We start from the raw sequence: 14,890 nt of genomic DNA on the forward strand, positions 1-14,890 counted from the left end.
ATCAAAAGCGAGTTCCTAATCCCAATGATTGGATCTTCGGATGTAGGCCTACAACTTCCAAGCTTTATTGCTTAACGTCTACAACAGGCGAAGTATTGAAGCTTTGTCTCACCTAAACCCGACGACTGAATATGTAAGTGATCCACGTGTGAAAACCAAAGCAGAACAGCGCGATGACAGCCAACATTTCTATCCCCGACTGACAAACAGTAACACTGCATGCGAACTGACTTGGATCAACGATCAAACCAGCACGGCCCGAACTGAATTTGTTGCGCTGCCATTATCGTGCGCAATTCTGGTAAAAATATAAAGCCGGTATTCCGAATTGAGTATAACGAAAACCGATGTCAAATAATACACATGGATATTTTAAAATGACTTTCAAAATGTAAAAGCAGATAGCAGACCTTTTTATAAGCAATATGAATGACTGAATGTCCACATACAAGTCGAATGACGCCGTCCATTATGCTGACAAATGGGAACTAGCTTTGTGCATGAATTCATTGACATGAATTTCGACTGCGGAGGCTTTTGGCAAGCTGAAAACAGACACGGGCAGGTTTTAGTGGAAAAAGTAAGTGTTTTAAATGAAAACTAATGGGATAAATAGCTTACACACCTCGTCCTGAATATCTTGCATATTTTCCCTCGGGTAGATTTTCATGTATTACCTCGCCAAAGGCTCGGTAATACATGAAAATCGACCCTCGGGAAAATATGCAAGATAATCAGAACTCGGAGTCGGAGTGTGTAACCTATGCATTCTGTACATGTTATGTGTATTGTTGTTGTTGTTGTTGAGACACCTGTTCTGAAACTGATAGGGCAATCGTAGAGCGCTCAAATGTCAAAATAGCTGCTGGCGCACAAGCCACAAAACTGTTAGGCTTTTTAACTTTTTATACTTCTGGCAGCATTCACTCTAAATTTGACGCTTAAAACGAACTAGTTTTTGTCCACAGACACACTAAATTTGCCCAGGATCTCACTTTGTATCATTAAGAATGATCGATACAATATACATGCATGCACTGCTTTGGGGGTATTCTGAATGAGTCAATCTCCCTTGTCGATTCGCATACTAAAAACTTCGAAAATTCTTTCTTTCTTTCTTTCTTTATTTGGTGTTTAACGTCGTTTTCAACCGTTCAAGGTTATATCGCGACGGTCGGAACATTCAAAATACTTCATTACCTCAGAAGCATTTGAAGACATGAGTTCTATCCTATAAGACTGTCAGCATAAATCACATTTTGCTATCCAATTAGACTGCCAGCATAATTCAAATTCAAACTTACTACTGCAGCTTAGATCAGTTACCTCAATCAATCAATCAATCAATATGAGGCTTATATCGCGCGTATTCCGTGGGTACAGTTCAAAGCGCAGGGATTTTTTTTACTTTTTATTTTTATTTTTATATTATGCAATTTATATCGCGCACATATTCAAGGCGCAGGGATTTATTTATGCCGTGTGAGATGGAATTTTTGTACACAATACATCACGCATTCACATCGGCCAGAAAGTTTGAGATAATTTAGCAGCAGGTTTTACTTCATCACCTTACACCCTTTGAGAATGATAAGGCCTAAAAAAAAAATAGGTGTGGTTACGGTAACCCGACCTACCCTATTTTTAGGGGCCGAGCCTATAACTTTTTATTACATTTGTCAAAAAAAAAAAAACACACAAGAAAACGAGTGCAGAAAACGCCATGAAAGCGAAAGCGCCCGAGTCGCACACTTATTTCCCTGTCAAGTAGGTTTAATTTGTACACATTAGAAAAAAAAGTAAAAAAAAAAAAAAGTGATTGTCTACCTTCCTACCCTATTTTTTTTGGCTATGTTACCGTAACCACACCTATTTTTTTTTTTTGCCTAAGGTATGATTGTTATACCTCCCTTCCATGGATAACAAAGCAATAGTGACCTCCCTTTCATTCTAGATCGATCCTCCCTGAACCTTCTTGATTGATTTTATTTTCTTAATTTATTTATCACTGATTAACCATGTAATCTGAATGAATATATCCAATCACACACCTGTACATGTACTTATATTTATATAGTTTTCACAGTTCGTACTCGTAATTAATGGGTGCACTTTTCTGGTACATAACCGGCATGGTTGGCCTAGTGGTAAGGCGTCCGCCCCGTGATCAGGAGGTCGTGGGTTCGAACCCCGGCCGGGTCATACCTAAGACTTTAAAATTGGCAATCTAGTGGCTGCTCCGCGGATCCGCCTGGCGTCTCAGGCGTTATGGGGTTAGTGCTAGGACTGGTTGGTCCGGTGTCAGAATAATGTGACTGGGTGAGACATGAAGCCTGTGCTGCGACTTCTGTCTTGTGTGTGGCGCACGTTATATATGTCAAAGCAGCACCGCCCTGATATGGCCCTTCGTGGTCGGCTGGGCGTTAAACAAACAAACAAACAAACAACTTTTCTGGTCTACTGAGTTGACCTTATTTAGGGCGAGGGCTCATGGATATAAAAAAAGCATGTATACTCATTGTCTTTTACCCTCGATAATGCATACATATTTTTTCTTGTCCTCTCTGACTCTCTCTCTCTCTCTCTCTCTCTCTCTCTCTCTCTCTCTCTCTCTCTCTCTCTCTCTCTCTCTCTCTCTCTCTCTCTCTCTCTCTCTCTCTCTCTCTCTCTCTCTCTCTGAGTCTCTCTCTCTCTCTCTCTCTCTCTCTCTCTCTCTCTCTCTCTCTCTCTTTTGTAATGTATGTTTGATGGTGTATGCTTTTAATTAAGCGTTGTTGACTATGAATGTAGATGTAAATGCTTGTACATGTGTATAACTGTGTTTTAATTTTAAATGTGTCAAGCGCAAAGAGCATAATTGTAAAGTTATGATGTTGCGCTATATAAATGCTCATTTATTATTATTATTATTATTAATGTGATGTGCCTGGTTGCTCAAACGTAAGTATGCCTTCTATCCTTCTGAAATGTGCATGTGTATGTCTTGCGTCAACTTGGTGTGTGTTCTGATAATGTATGGTTGTATTGCCCGTATTGTGATATCTGTATATCACATGTCTGTAAAGAATGATCTTATTCTTATATTACTATTATTGCGTGTGTCTGCGTTTCATCATAAAAAGTTTGTTCCTATGTATTCCCATTTCAATTATAACCATTTTGTTTGCTTAGATCAGGACTAGCTGTAAGAAAGGTCGTACGGACCTAATGCTATCTTTCCTGTAATAAAGTTCAAAGTTCAAGTTCAAGTTCTCTCTCTTTCTCTTTCTCTCTCTCTCTCTCTCTCTCTCTCTCTCTCTCTCTCTCTCTCTCTCTCTCTCTCGTTCCATAACCTTCACTGTTTGTAAATGAATGCGCATGTGTGTGTGTGCGGGTAAATCAGAGATGCATTAAAAAAAGGAAGAAGAAAAAAAGTTATTTGCCTTCGAAAGGAACTGTGCAGTAATACATATCTGACAAGGATACCATGCTAGAGAAAGTCTGTAAATATTTCGTGTAAAATTGATTCGTTCATTTTCAATACTTCGTACAAATATGTTCATTTGCAAATGTGTGCATTACCAATTGTCGAAAAGGCTTTCATTAGCTGAAGACATTAAACTTTCAAAGCGTCAAGCGTCTCTCTCTCTCTCTCTCTCTCTCTCTCTCTCTCTCTCTCTCTCTCTCTCTCTCTCTCTCTCTCTCTCTCTCTCTCTCTCTCTCTCTCTCTCTCTCTCTCTCTCTCTCTCTCTCTCTCTCTCTCTCTCTCTCTCTCTCTCTCTCTCTCCCTCCCTCTCTCTCTCTCTCTCTCCACAGAGCTATACAAAATGATTATACACAGCAGACATTTTTGCAGTTTGGCAGTCGGAGGTGATGGAAGGAAACAGAGGGAACCAACCAGGACAGTCCCCTGCCCTCCGACTTAGTGTGGAGGAATGGAAACACAGAGTGTCCGCCTTTAGAGAGCATTTCATCAGTATCATGCAACCTCTGCAAGTTTTTCTGAAGGCCAAACTGAACACAGACCCAGAGGGAAGAGGTAAATATTTATTTTGTTATTGTCTGACCCAAGAGGGAATATAGTATCACATGGAAGGTTTTTGTGCTGAACTTTAGGTCAGTACACTGCCGCACCATGATAAGATGGAGACTAATACAAAATGTTAATGTTCTATTTGCAAGTCAAATCGGTTTTTGCTGGTTACTACAGTCAAACCCACATAACACCATTGCTTATAAGAAACATTGCTTACAAGAAAGGACTTTTTTTCCCTGCCAAATAACTTCTTTCTTCCACTTAAAATTCTCCGGATAAGAGAAACTTCATAATAAAAAAGCTCCTGTTGTGAGAAAGATTTTTTTTATCTATCTTATTTTTTTTATCTACCGTCCTCGTGATGGGATAGGAAAGAACCAGTCAGTTTAGAGGAAAGAACCAATCAGTTTAGATTTTTTGCAATTAATGCTCGCACTGTATGTGATTTGACAGACTGCCTGGAAGGGCTGGACAGGCACCTGAATCAAAATTTGGTGTGTGTTCAAATTACTCCTTTGTAGGCTGTTAAATGACCGTGCAGAATGATTGCAACACTTGAACTTTAAGCAAGTGTTCCCTTCAAGTGCCTGTTAATTTGAGCATTCTCAGCTGCAGTCGCCATGGCGGAACGCGCAAAGCAATTTTCGATCTTTCTCTCAAGAGAAAGTAAGAAATTACCAGCCAAACAAAGCAAAAGGTAACTATTGCTGAGGACTTTTATATTAACCAAACCAATCTTAGCAATCTGTTGAGAAACAAAGAAAAGTATAGACAGCAGTTTTACAGTGGCGCAGTCGACCCCTACCATAGAAAACGCAACAGACAAGTATACAAAGACACAAAAACCTACTGGATTGGTTTTCATAGGCTAGGTATATATGCCTTTTTTGGTCTCAGTTTGACTCATTTGTCCTCCAAATGAGCATGCATGTTCTATATAATTTGTGGGTACGTGTCTGTGCCTGCCTGTGTGCATGTATCCATTTTCGAACCTCTATGTTTGTGTGTTATTGTAAGGAGGGGGTGGATGTCGATGAATAGGAGGGTGCTTCGCTGGCTGCTTCAAGTTCTCATGTATGTGTCTCTGTGTGTGGCAGGGGGGGGGGGGAGGAGGGCTTCGCTTATGCATACATGGAAATGTATTCCAAAGTACTTGGCTTCCAAATGCGTGCATGTTTAGGTTTGTGTGTACGTTAGGGATGTCGTTAGGCGTCGGACATCAGACATAGACCGATTGAAACGCTCAAATGTCAGATTCACATGGCCGCATGGCGGTCAGATGTCCTATCGTTTTGAAATGATCGCTGTCATTGTCCGATAAGAACTCCATTCCTTCGGACAGCGTGATATTCAATATTTTCCGTTCAAGATACACATTTTCAAAAAGCGACCGAGCACTCAGGTGCACTGAAGTTGTGTAGCGCTGATCTTGCGTTTTTGGGAATTCCGAACCGTTTGTGATATGAGCCGTTTAGGTACACCCGTCTGCAGCACACTAAAGTTAGGAGTACAGGAAACAACTCCAACTGACTACAAGTCTTGCGTCTGCTTTTGCTTTCAGTTTGAGACATTTTGACGAAGCGCATTGAATTATGCCACCGAAATAAAACTAAGGCCTGCCAAAGATCAACAAAAGCTGAAGACCTTTGGCTTTTCAACGGCATCCTGTGCTTCGTTTAGGTCAAAAACAGGCTAAAACACGGCAGCTAGTGTCGCCGCTGAAACTGACACAACCACGGAAAGATAAGTTTTGTCTTTTGTACAGGACTATCACCAGTGCTGGACTGATCGTGTAACCTGCGAACGCCAAGAAGAAGAAGAAGTACAGGACATGGTGTCGGCACAGCAGAAAATTCGATGGACAGTGTTTTGCACAAAATTATGATGTCCTATTGAAATTTCTGAAAGCGGTCAAATGTCCTATTGATTCTGAAGAGCTCAGGACATTTGTCCTCTCTCTAGGTGTGAATTTGTAACAACATCCCTGGTTTCTGTGCGTGCGTGCATTTGTGCACCTGTGTATGAGTGTCTGTGTGCGTGTGCGAAGGGCGTGTGTTGATTTTTCTTTGTTACTTGCAGGCATATAATGCAATGCTTTCCCAAAAATATGATGATGAAAAAATCATAAAATAATGAGAAAGAAATTGTGTAAATATGTCATATCCGGAGTCTCCGGATAAGAACAACCTTGGATATAATAAGAAAGCATAAAAAGCAAACGTCCCCTTGACTTTCTTATAAGCGGGCTCCACACAAACTTGCACTCTTTGTAGTTTCTAAACAATCACAGATTGAGCAATTGATGTGACACTCTTGTGTGCTAAATGGTGAAATATTCTTGTTATTCTTCTAAAAGAATGGTAACAAACAGCTTGAACAGCTCCGTCTACTTTTTAATGGGTGTGACTACTCTGTCATCTGCAAATGTTGGAGGTCACCAACATTTCCTGTTGGGTTTGGTCTCCCATATTACGCAGAGTGAGAAAAGTTAAGACAGTAAGAAAGATCAAAGGATTATGTAAATATTATGACACAAAACGCATGCTCATGTTAACATAGTATATCGTTCTCTGGATGTGTGGCATTAAAGCTTAGCACTGTTGTTTTGTGAGTTTGGTTTTTCTCTCAAATATATGCCGTTGACTCTGTCACCCTTATTTTAATTTTTTGCTGCAACACTAAGGCAAATTCATGGTATCCGGGCGATAAACTTTTATGCATTCTCTGTAGTCTTTATTGTCGTGGCAGTTCTTCAAGAGGAACTGCAAAACATGGGCGAGCGAAACATTGAGGCAGCAGAGAAGTTGTTGTCCTTTCTGCTGAAGGAAGACCACCGGACAGAAGCAGACATCGCTGCAAGGTGGCAACTCTTCGGGGATGTACTGAAAGAAGGTGGGTGCTAGTAGATATTGCTCACTTGCTCATTTAAAAAAAAAATTGGGAGACGTTTGTTAATAAGCAAAGCAAACATTCACTGGTACGTCAACATAACAGCCTTTTAAATGGACAGATAAACAAATAAAAGTGAGATGATAAACAGGAAATGAGCCCACTTAGGTGTTCCACTGCACAGAAAAAAGTTAGTGTGTGTGTGTGCGAGCGAGAGTCAGTAAGTGCGTGCTGTGGTTGTTGTTGTTTTGTAGTATTTTTTACGGGGGGGGGGGGGGGGGGGGGGTAGAGGCACGTTTCATGATATTGAGGATTGCAGTTTCCCCCTCACACACAATATTCCAAAATAATAAATAGTCAAACAGGGACCAAAAAACATTTTGCACCAAGAGTTCAACTTTTTATCTATCCAAAACAGTAAAAAAAATTATATGAACATTCGTATTTCCAAGATGATTGGCGTTCCAAGACGCTATATCCTAAAAAACCCAAAACATGCTTTTACAACTTCAGTGCATAATAACTGCCCAAAGGTGCTGTTTAAAGCAACCATTGATAATAATTTTTAACATACTCCTTGAACACATTAAGAAAAATGGTTAACTTGCAAATAAAGGGACAGCATTGATCAGAACAATGGTAAGATAAAGGACGCTACTTATATTTTGTACATTTTTTATCTTTATCGTTTCCTGTAGACCTCAGAAGTTCTAGCCAGCTTAAGAAATCATTCTAAAATCGAAAAACAAACATCTATACATTTTGTACGCAGAGTAGATTGATATTTGACACAGTCACACAGACATACGTGGGCTATGGGGCAACCCTACCCCCTAAATTTGAAAACGGGGTCAATTTCTTAACTGCATGCATTCAGCAAAACAATCCCTAAAAAATTTTTTTCACAATTGAACTTATGACTTTAGAAAAGCATTCAAAAATGCATATATACAACGCTTTTTCTTTGGTCCCAATTCAAGGGGGTGTGCTATTCTCAGGTAACACTGTGAACGCTCAAATGAGACTTGGTCACATGTCAAAAAAAGTAATCCCCCCTGTGTTTTCATGGTTGGTTGGTGGGATTTTTTTTTTATCTGAGCCATTGGCAAGCATGAAATGTCATCAACATTAGGAAAGACATAGTATCTCCCATTGTCTTTTGCGCGCAAACACTTCACACAGATCTCCTCTCGATCTGGCCCATCGGGGAAATGGGTTGACTTGGGGATGATCACCGCCCTGTATCTCTCCACCTTTCCATACATGCTGACAAAGTCAGCGGTCACAAAGTCCCCAACTTGAATGTCTCACTGTGGGACAAAGAACCTGGTTTTCACGACTGGCACCACATGGTTGGCTGATCACGCGGCATCCAGTGGCGTGTTGTGGGTAGACGTCCATTGGACATAAATTGGGAAGGACGTCGCTGGATCATCTGGTTTGCATACTTTGTTGATGTACAACATTTAGTCAAGCTGTCGAACTAACAGAATGAAACTGAACTCACTGCATTTTTACAGCAAGAGCGTATACTCGTAGCATCGTCAGTTCACCGCTCGATGCAAAGGCAGTGAAATTGACAGGAAGAGCGGGGTAGTAGTTGCGCTGAGAAGGATAGCACGCTTTTCTTTATCTCTATTCTTTTTAACTTTCTGAGCGTGTTTTTAATCCAAACATATCACATCTATATGTTTTTGGAATCAGGAACCCACAAGGAATAAGATGAAATTGTTTTTAAATCGATTTCGGAAATTTTGTTTTAATAATAATTTTTATATTTTTAATTTTCAGAGCTTGTTTTTAATCCGAATATAACATATTTATATGTTTTTGGAATCAGAAAATGATGAAGAATAAGATGAACGTAAATTTGTATCGTTTTAAAAACAAATTGGTTTTTTTTACAATTTTCAGGTTTTCAATGACCAAAGTCATTAATTAATTTTTAAGCCACCAAATTGAAATGCAATACCGAAGTCCGGCCTTCGTCAGAGATTGCTTGGCCAAAATTTCAATCAATTTGATTGAAAAATGAGGGTGTGACAGTGCCGCCTCAACTTTTACAAAAAGCCGGATATGACGTCATCAAAGGTATTTATCGAAAAAAATAAAAAAAATATCCGGGGATATCATTCCCAGGAACTCTCATGTCAAATTTCATAAAGATCGGTCCAGTAGTTTGGTCTGAATCGCTCTACACACACACATACACACGCACAGACATACACACACACATACACCACGACCCTCGTCTCGATTCCCCCTCTACGTTAAAACATTTAGTCAAAACTTGACTAAATGTAAAAATAAAAATAAAAATAAAAAAATGGGATAGCGGCGAAACGGGATTGCGCCAAAATGGGATGCGGTAGTAAGATGACGCTTGGCTTGTGAAATGTCGCCAAAATGGGACGGCGGCAAAACGGGATTGCACGTAAATGGGATATTGCGCGAATTATAAACGAAGGAGTAGGCCCTAAGTTTCTCGTACGATATGTTTACTGGGAGTAAATATTTGGGGAGTAAAAATTTAGTTCCTTGTGGAGTTCTTTTTTCGTACAAGATTTTTACTGGAAGTTTACTCCGGAGTCAATTTTTCGTGGAGTAAAAATTTCGTGTTACACCGGTTCATGACCGTTGTGGTAACGAGCGCACATTGCTGTCTCCATATTGTGTTCCTACGAATCGAAAGTACGATCGCCAAGCCCTTCTGTCATTGAAGGCAACGTTCGATATTTCCGTCTGTCAGCGTCGCCAACGTTCGACAGATTGTACTACTGTTACTCACAAACTTTCAATTTACACAATGAAATGCCAATAACATGCAAACACAACAATGGGAGACGAAGGGAAAACCTACTAGCGATTGAAATTATGCAAACGAACTCACAAATCCCTCACTTTCCGAATGCAAATGCTGCAAATCCGTATGCGTGCGTCGCTGTGTCGAACGTTGGGTTGACGAACGTTGCTGACAGACACCACAAAACTTGATCAAAAGGCACTAAAAACGATTAAATGTTTTACTCACTGGGTATCGCATTCCTCTTTTTCTTCCTGCAGACGATATGAAGCGGTTGAAACGTCGTTTCCGATGAAAGGCTCGGTTATTTCCGTTAAAAACGAAGTTTGCCGAACGTGTGATTCAGTCTACAGACACCGGTCGGATCACAACAAAAATGTTCATTCTTTGTGATTTTGTGATACTGTTGATGATACACTTGCTTTCCAGTGAAGAACATCAATAAAATGATGTTCACAAGCAAGAATAACAGACAAAAGCACGCGATGTGTAAAATTAGGCTTTGCTTTGCAAACAAAGCACGTGTTTTTTTCACTGACAGACACTTTCGGTGGCGATTGAAAATTTTTCCAGAAACGGTTTTATGCTCCCATTTGATATTTTTTCCCTATTTTATCTAGTCAGAGACTAACCTTGTGTATTAATTGAATTAATAACCCCATTATCATAAGTTTTGTGTGTTATTTTCGTGTCTGCTTGAATCACACTTTGAGATGGGGTCATGTGACAGAAGGAAATGGTGTCTGTCAGGATTCACACGTTCGCTTCGAAAAACTCGCTCAAATAATTGCTCAAACACAAACATTTTAGCTTTTATTTATTTTTTTGTATTGCAAATACCATACTTACTCATGCCAAGCAGAAAAAATGATGAAAATCAACACAGTAAGCAAGTAATTTGAAGGCAAAGTTTACACACATTAAAGAGTCTGATTACCGTGAAACCTGCCTAGTATTCTTTCTTTGGATAGTTTCCGTTTACAAACCCGCGCCTTTCAAACCACCTAGTACAAAAACTATTTAAGTACGGTATATTTGTTTGCTTGCACTGAACACCAGATCATTCTGTGCTGCACAAGATCATCACAGGCCAATGCCAGGGGGACATCCAGACCGAGCAGAAAAGGCGCATCGACTTCTACACAGACAAAATCACCGCTGACGTCGATCCCTATGCCATCCTCCCCTATCTCATCGCTAACAACCTCCTAGGACAGATGGAGTGCGAGCACGTGAAGAGCATTTATGAGCAGAGGGGATCCACATGGAGTGCTCTCTACATGGTGGGCAACATCCACCGGATCAACCCTGACTGGTACAACATCTTCCTTGGTGTGCTCTATGAACAAGGGTACAAGGAGCTCGTCAGGATTGTAGACCCTGATGTTTACCACAGTGAGTATGTGAAATGTAGAAGTTGGTAAAACGAAAGACAATGGAGCTGTATGCCTTCATGAAATTAGAAGTTGTCAAAAAGTAAAGACTCTGGATCCAGTTTCTTATTTCAGTACATGTACATGAATTTGGAAATTGTAAAAAAAAATCAAGATTTTGGATCCAGTTTTTACCATGTACTAAAGTTTGAATCTGCCTCTGGTCGTCAAGTGAGAAATGACAAGAAGTCAAATGCATTCTAAGTTACATTTCTTTGATAAGGACTGTGTAATGTTAAATGCTCTGTTATTTGCTGACTACAAATTTCAGAAAAAGTTGAGCAAGTGTCAGTAGGACATTTGGCAGATACACACAATGGTCCCCAGGAAGCTGTTGCAAACGGTGAGTGCGCAGTGTGTGGTTCCAGATCATTCTCAGGGTCAGTTTCGAAGAACAAATTGATAATATGTTACATTAAACAGTGCTACTTTCATGACAGTAAACAGTGTTCTGCAAGCTTTTTTCCCAGATTTGTTGAGATGAGTTGCTTTTGTGTCTTTGTTCGAGGTCTTTTTACGCAACTCTGTCAACTGCCATCTTTTTATGCTTTTTAGTAAATTTTACATTTAGTCAAGTTTTGACTAAAAGTTTTAACATAGAGGGGGAATCGAGACGAGGGTCGTGGTGTATGTGTGTGTGTGTCTGTCTGTCTGTCTGTCTGTGCGTGTGTGTGTGTAGAGCGATTCAGACCAAACTACTGGACCGATCTTTATGAAATTTGACATGAGAGTTGCTGGGAATGATATCCCCGGACGTTGTTTTTTTCCGAAAATGTCTTTGATGACGTCATATCCGGCTTTTTGTAAAAGTTGAGGCGGCACTGTCACACCCTCATTTTTCAATCAAATTGATTGAAATTTTGGCCAAGCAATCTTCGACGAAGGCCGGACTTCGGTATTGCATTTCAGCTTGGTGGCTTAAAAATTAATTAATGACTTTGGTCATTAAAAATCTGAAAATTGTAAAAAAAATAAATTTATAAAACGATCCAAATTTACGTTCATCTTATTCTTCATCATTTCCTGATTCCAAAAACATATAAATATGTTATATTTGGATTAAAAACAAGCTCTGAAAATTAAAAATATAAAAATTATGATCAAAATTAAATTTTCGAAATCAATTTAAAAACACTTTCATCTTATTCTTGTCGGTTCCTGATTCCAAAAACATATAGATATGATATGTTTGGATTAAAAACACGCTCAGAAAGTTAAAACGAAGAGAGGTACAGTAAAGCGTGCTATGAAGCACAGCGCAACCGCTACCGCGCCAAACAGGCTCATCACTTTCACTGCCTTTTGCACTAGCGGCGGACTACGTTCAGTTTCATTCTGTGAGTTCCACAGCTTGACTAAATGTAGTAATTTCGCCTTACGCGACTTGTTTATTTTTACGATTAACTGGTGCACAAATGCACACACGCGGGCCCGGAACGTACTACATGTCCATTATCATGGGTACCATCAGTACAGTATTCAGAGAATGTTCTGCCAGATCTGTACCGACCCAAATGTATGGAGTTAAAACCCATTTGATTTTTGTAAAGGGCTTATAAAGTTTTTTAAACTCAACATTACTTTGACATGAGCGCTCTAGGCTTCGACAAGCGCTTAGAACTGTACCCACGGAATTCGCCCTATATAAGCTTCATATTGATTGATTGATATGTGTCGGCGAGGAATGTGCCTCCCTAAAGCAAAAATACTGATGAACCTTCATGTGTGTGTGTGTGTGTGTGTGTGTGTGTGTGTGTGTGTGTGTGTGTGTGTGTGTGTGTGTGTGTGTGTGTGCGTGTGTGTGTGTGTGTTTGCGTGTGTGCATCCTTTACACATGTTCTCTTTCTGAACCCAGATCAAGGTGCTGCCTATGTTCCTGTGCAAGAGTCTAACCAACTCAATCCACAAAAGAGCAGAGAAATCCGTCCCTTAGGACGCGATGTGACTGGTGTCACCCCTGAGTATTCAGGGATCCACTCGGCACACCGCAGGTTTGCCACAATTGACGTTATTGTCTATAGTTACCTTGTAGTTAAAACACTATAAATGCTATTTATCTCAACGGCAATTAGCCAAGTTTCCTGCATTTGTAGTCTTGACTCTGACAGAGTGACGCAGTAGTCCCCCTTGTTTCAGACCCTATATATATGCACCCATGAGAATATTCAATTGATTCTGGTATTCAAAGGTACATTTCTTTCAATGTAAATTATTCGGCTCACCATCTCTGGTCAGGCTTTTACATGAGATAAGGCAATCACTCCACTTGGACACCTTCAGACATTCAACAGCCTGAATGCGTTCTGTGCAATAGTGGGAATTTGAATTTGTTCATAAATTGATCTCTTTAAAGCCAATACAGTCCATCTGGGAAATCAGTTCATAAAAAAATTGCCAACTCTGCACAGACAGCAGCAGGCATGGGAATTGTACGCCGAAAGGTAAATTTCCGCCGAAATATTTTTATTGTTCTGTTGAAAAAGCATATGTGTCCGCCGAAAAATAAATGGGGGAGGCAAAAATGACTCTAAAAACTGAATTTAATGGCAAACTTGGAGCTCAGATGACACCAAATTGCACCATTTGGGTTCTTCGGAGAGAGAAAAATTACGAGGGGGGGGGGGGGGAGCATGCCCCCGGATCCCCCAAGTAAGGCTAGGCGCTTCGCGTCATCGACTTTGCTTTCACAAACAGATTTTTAGCCTTTTTTAAGTTTTTCAATTCCCATGCCTGAGCAGTGAGGATGATGATTTGTTGGTATAAATGTGTCCCAGTTAAAAGCCTAGGCGGAACTGAGATAGTAAGCAGAACAGTTTACACACAAAGAATTGTGTCTTTGAACGAGGCTGCCTAATATTGCACAGAGGCAGTGACGCAAATTCTGATTCGGAGGGGGAGGACGACTTCCATTCGTACAACTCATCTTCTGAGGAGGACGACTTCCATTCGTACAGCTCATCTCCTGACCCTAGCCTCAACATTGACCTTGAGCTTACCAAGGTCAAAACAGTTATGGCATGTACAAACGAATCCCAGACGCCGCAAGACGAAGCCCGAGCAGGTCTAACAGGCAGAAATATGGACGTCGACAAAGGTATTATAATTATAGGGAAGAAGAAGGTGTATATTCAGATCTATTCACACACACACGCACACGCACGCATGCATGCACGCACACACGCACGCACGCACGCACGCACACACACACACACACACACACACACACACACACACACTCACACTAACACACACACCCAGACACACACACACACACACACCCATCTTCGTTTAGGCATTCAATTACAGATTGAACAGGTGGGTTTATTAAAGCCTTCTTGAAGGCCTGGTTGGAATCAATGTAACGAATGTCACAACCCGGGAGGGAGTTTCATTTGGGGGGAAAAAGAATAAGAAAATGACCTGTGACCGAATGTTTCATACCATGACTGCCTAATGAGGCTCTTGATATTTAGCAGATAACTCCGAGAACAATCCAGACAACTGCAATGCTGATGTGGACCGGCCAGCGAGAAGTGAAGAACGGTGTGAACCTCCAAAGGCGAAAATGCAGCTTTACCCTGATCAAGTTGAACTGGCCCAAGATGGACTTGCCGGAAAGAACGTCATCATCGTTTCTCCCACAGGCTCAGGCAAAACATACGTGGCACTCCATATCATTAAGGTTGGATGTTTTCCTTTTCACTTGTGATATTGTGGTGTCTTGTGGCTAATTGAGATTGTTGAGGTGTG

At 40.5% G+C, this 14,890-nt stretch overlaps 1 protein-coding gene across 1 annotated transcript; it reads left to right on the forward strand.

Moving 5' to 3' along the window:
• The first annotated feature begins 114 nt into the window (after positions 1-114).
• Positions 115-14,849, forward strand: LOC138983058 (uncharacterized). The gene is made up of 7 exons (XM_070356461.1): positions 115-580; positions 3,836-4,018; positions 6,764-6,907; positions 10,767-11,102; positions 12,996-13,131; positions 14,005-14,234; positions 14,617-14,849. Exons 2-7 carry the CDS (start codon positions 3,853-3,855, stop codon positions 14,847-14,849), a joined length of 1,245 nt encoding a protein of 414 aa, XP_070212562.1. The 5' UTR covers positions 115-580; positions 3,836-3,852.
• Positions 14,850-14,890: the final 41 nt, after the last annotated feature.

This window comes from Littorina saxatilis, linkage group LG12, assembly GCF_037325665.1.
Source record: "Littorina saxatilis isolate snail1 linkage group LG12, US_GU_Lsax_2.0, whole genome shotgun sequence".
Lineage (NCBI taxonomy): Eukaryota > Metazoa > Mollusca > Gastropoda > Littorinimorpha > Littorinidae > Littorina > Littorina saxatilis.